Raw genomic sequence first — 3,457 nt, 5'->3', positions numbered from 1 at the left:
CATCCTTCTGGGTCAATCTGGTCATCGGGGCTACAATAGATAAAAACCCCTCCACGAACCGATGATAGTAGCCTGCTAACCCCAAGAAACTCCAAATCTCTGTAGCTGATGCTGGTCGAGTCCAGTTCTTGACTACCTCTATCTTCTTCGGGTCCACCTGAATACCCTCTGCTGATACAACGTGACCCAGAAATGCAAGCGAACTCAACCAGAACTCACACTTGGAGAACTTGGCATATAACTGACTACCCCTCAGAGTCTGAAGAACCACTCTGAGGTGCTGCTCGTGCTCCTCCTGGCTGCGGGAGTACACCAAAATATCATCAATAAAGACTATCATGAACATGTCCAAATATGGCCTGAACACTCGGTTCATCAACTCCATGAATGCTGCTGGGGCATTGGTCAACCCAAATGACATGACCAAAAACTCATAATGCCCATACCGAGTGCGGAATGCTGTCTTAGGGACATCAGATGCCCTAATCCTCAGCTGGTGGTAGCCAGATCTCAAGTCTATCTTTGAAAACACCTTTGCACCCTGAAGCTGGTCGAACAAATCATCAATCCTCGGCAGTGGATACTTGTTCTTAATCGTCACTTTGTTCAATTGCCGGTAATCAATGCACATCCTCATCGAACCAACCTTTTCTTCACAAATAACACCGGCGCACCCCAAGGCGAAACGCTGGGTCTGATGAAACCCTTCTCAAGCAAATCCTGCAACTGATCCTTTAACTCTTTCAACTCTGGCGGGGCCATGCGATACGGCAGAATGGAAATGGGCTGAGTGCCCGGAGCCAGGTCAATACAAAAATCTATATCCCTGTCGGGCGGCATACCCGACAGGTCTGAAGGGAAAACCTCGGGGAACTCCCGAACAATAGAAACAGAATCAATAGAAGGGACCTCTGCGCTGGAATCACGAACATACGCCAGATAGGCTAAACACCCCTTTTCGACCATGCGTCGAGCCTTCACATATGAGATAACACTGCGAGTGGCATGACCTGGGGTCCCTCGCCACTCCAAATGGGGCAAATCTGGCAAAGCCAAAGTCACGGTCTTGGCGTGACAATCCAAGATAGCATGATACGGGGATAACCAATCCATCCCTAATATAACATCGAAATCCACCATGTCTAAGAGCAATAAATCAACACGGGTCTCAAGACCCTCAAACACTACCACACAGGAACGATGAACTCCGTCGACCACTATAAAATCACCCACTGGTGTAGATAGATAAACAGGAATACCCAAAGCATCACTAGGCATAACCAGGTAGGGTGCAAAATAGGATGACACATAGGAATACGTAGACCCAGGGTCAAATAGCACTGAAGCATCCCTATCACAGACCAGAATAGTACCTGTAATAACTGCATCTGAAGACTCAGCCTCTGGCCTGGCTGGAAGAGCATAACACCGGGGCTGGGCCCCACCTCCCTAAACCATATCTCTAGGACGATCGGCTGCTGGCTGGCCTCTACCTATGGCGGTCCGAGCTCCACCTCTATGATCTCTACCTCCACCTCTATGGCCTCTACCCCCGCCTCTAGCTGGCTGGACGGCCTGTGGATCACCTGATGCCTGAATCATAGGGCGAGGACCCTGCTGCTGAGAGCTGTCCGAAGCTCGAGGGAAAAACCTAGCAATGTGCCTCGTGTCGCCACACATGTAACAAGCCCTCGACTGCTGAGAATAGCGGAGTGGTGGTGCGCTGATGGGTGCTGATGGCGAACTGAAAAGCTGCTGATCAGAAGACTGCGGCTGAGAGCCACGACCACCTGAAGTACCATGTCAGACCTGTAGGGCTGACTGAAAGGGCCTCGGAGGATGGCCTCTACCATAAGAATCCCCCACCTCCAGACGAGGTACCACTGAATNGATGTCTCCCAGATACAGTGCTCCTCTTGGCAATATCTTTCGGATTATGTATGGACCTTTCCAATTAGGGGCAAACTTTCCTTTTGCTTCCTGGTGATGAGGGAGAATGCGTCTGAGTACAAGATGTCCCACTTCAAAATTCCTGGGACGCACTTTCTTGTTATAAGCGCGGGCCATTCTTTGTTGGTATAACTGCCCGTGACACACTGCGGCCATCCGTTTTTCATCAATTAATGACAATTGCTCTAGCCCGGTCTTAACCCACTCACTGTCTTTAATCTCCGCTTCAACAATTAACCGGAGTGAAGGAATTTATACTTCTGCAGGTATGACAGCTTCAGTACCGTAAACCAACAAGTACGGTGTCGCTCCAATTGATGTACGCACTGTGGTACGATACCCGAGTAATGCAAAAGGTAGCTTTTCATGCAATTGCCTGGAGCTTTGAATCATCTTTCTCAAAATCTTCTTGATGTTCTTATTTGCTGCTTCAACAGCACCGTTGGCTTTTGGCCGATAAGGAGTAGAGTTTCTATGCGTTATCTTGAATTGTTCACATACCTCTCCCATCAGACGACTGTTCAAGTTTGCAGCATTGTCGGTAATGATAGTTGAAGGAATGCCAAAGCGGCAAATGAGATTGGAGTGCACAAAGTCTACCACAGCTTTCTTGGTGACCGACTTGAGAGTGATGGCCTCAACCCATTTTGTGAAATAGTCAATTGCCACCAATATGAATCTATGCCCATTCGAAGCTTTCGGCTCAATCGGCCCAATGACATCCATACCCCAAGCAACAAATGGCCAAGGTGTGACATCGGATGGAGCTCTGTTGGAGGTGCATGAATCAAATCACTGTGCACCTGACATTGATGGCATTTTCGAACAAAGTTGAAGCAGTCCTTTTCCATAGTTATCCAGTAGTACCCTGCTCGCAGAATTTTCTTTGCCAACACATAACCATTCATATGAGGTCCGCATACTCCTGTGTGTGTGAGCACGTGATTTTTGCCCTAAGCAAACTATTTCCAAAAGTCTCAAATAATTGATTTCTCTATTATTTTTACAATCTTCGTGAATTTTTTTTTTTTTTTGCTAACTTTTTGTGTTAATTGGTTGCATTTTATTCATATGAAAATACAAATATGTATTTGCATTTAGGGATTTAATGTTACAATTTTAGTATTAGGTAGTTTTAGAAAATTTAAAGAAAATTGCAAAAATAGTTCTTTGCACGTTTAATTGTTAATTATTGCATTTATCTTTAAATAGTATTTTTAAATAATTTTAGGAGTTAAATAGTTTAATTAGGTCTTTGTTTTGTTTTAACATTTTATAAAATAAAAAAAAATAAAATAATAATAAATAAATACAAAAGCCAAAATGAACAAACAATTATAATAAGAAGGCTGCTTTGAATTGGGCCATTGTTAACAAATTCGGAGCCCAGGTGTTAAAACAAGCCCCAGGCCAGCCCAAACCCGCGTCTAAACCCGGTCCAGCCCCCCCCCCCCCATAACCCAAAACGACGTCGTTTTAGGGTTTAATCTCAGTCGTTGCTCCTCAA

General features: G+C 45.4%; 1 protein-coding gene across 1 annotated transcript; it reads right to left on the bottom strand.

Moving 5' to 3' along the window:
• On the bottom strand, positions 212–631 carry LOC109230621 (RNA-directed DNA polymerase homolog; the record flags this gene model as incomplete). The annotated part of the gene is made up of 1 exon (XM_019396081.1): positions 212–631. A coding segment is annotated over exon 1 (420 nt), but the record flags the coding sequence as incomplete, so codon positions are not given.

Source organism: Nicotiana attenuata, chromosome 7 (genome assembly GCF_001879085.1).
Source record: "Nicotiana attenuata strain UT chromosome 7, NIATTr2, whole genome shotgun sequence".
Classification (NCBI taxonomy): domain Eukaryota; kingdom Viridiplantae; phylum Streptophyta; class Magnoliopsida; order Solanales; family Solanaceae; genus Nicotiana; species Nicotiana attenuata.
Note: the sequence above shows the minus strand (reverse complement) of the source record. Positions and strands in the feature narration are given on the sequence as shown.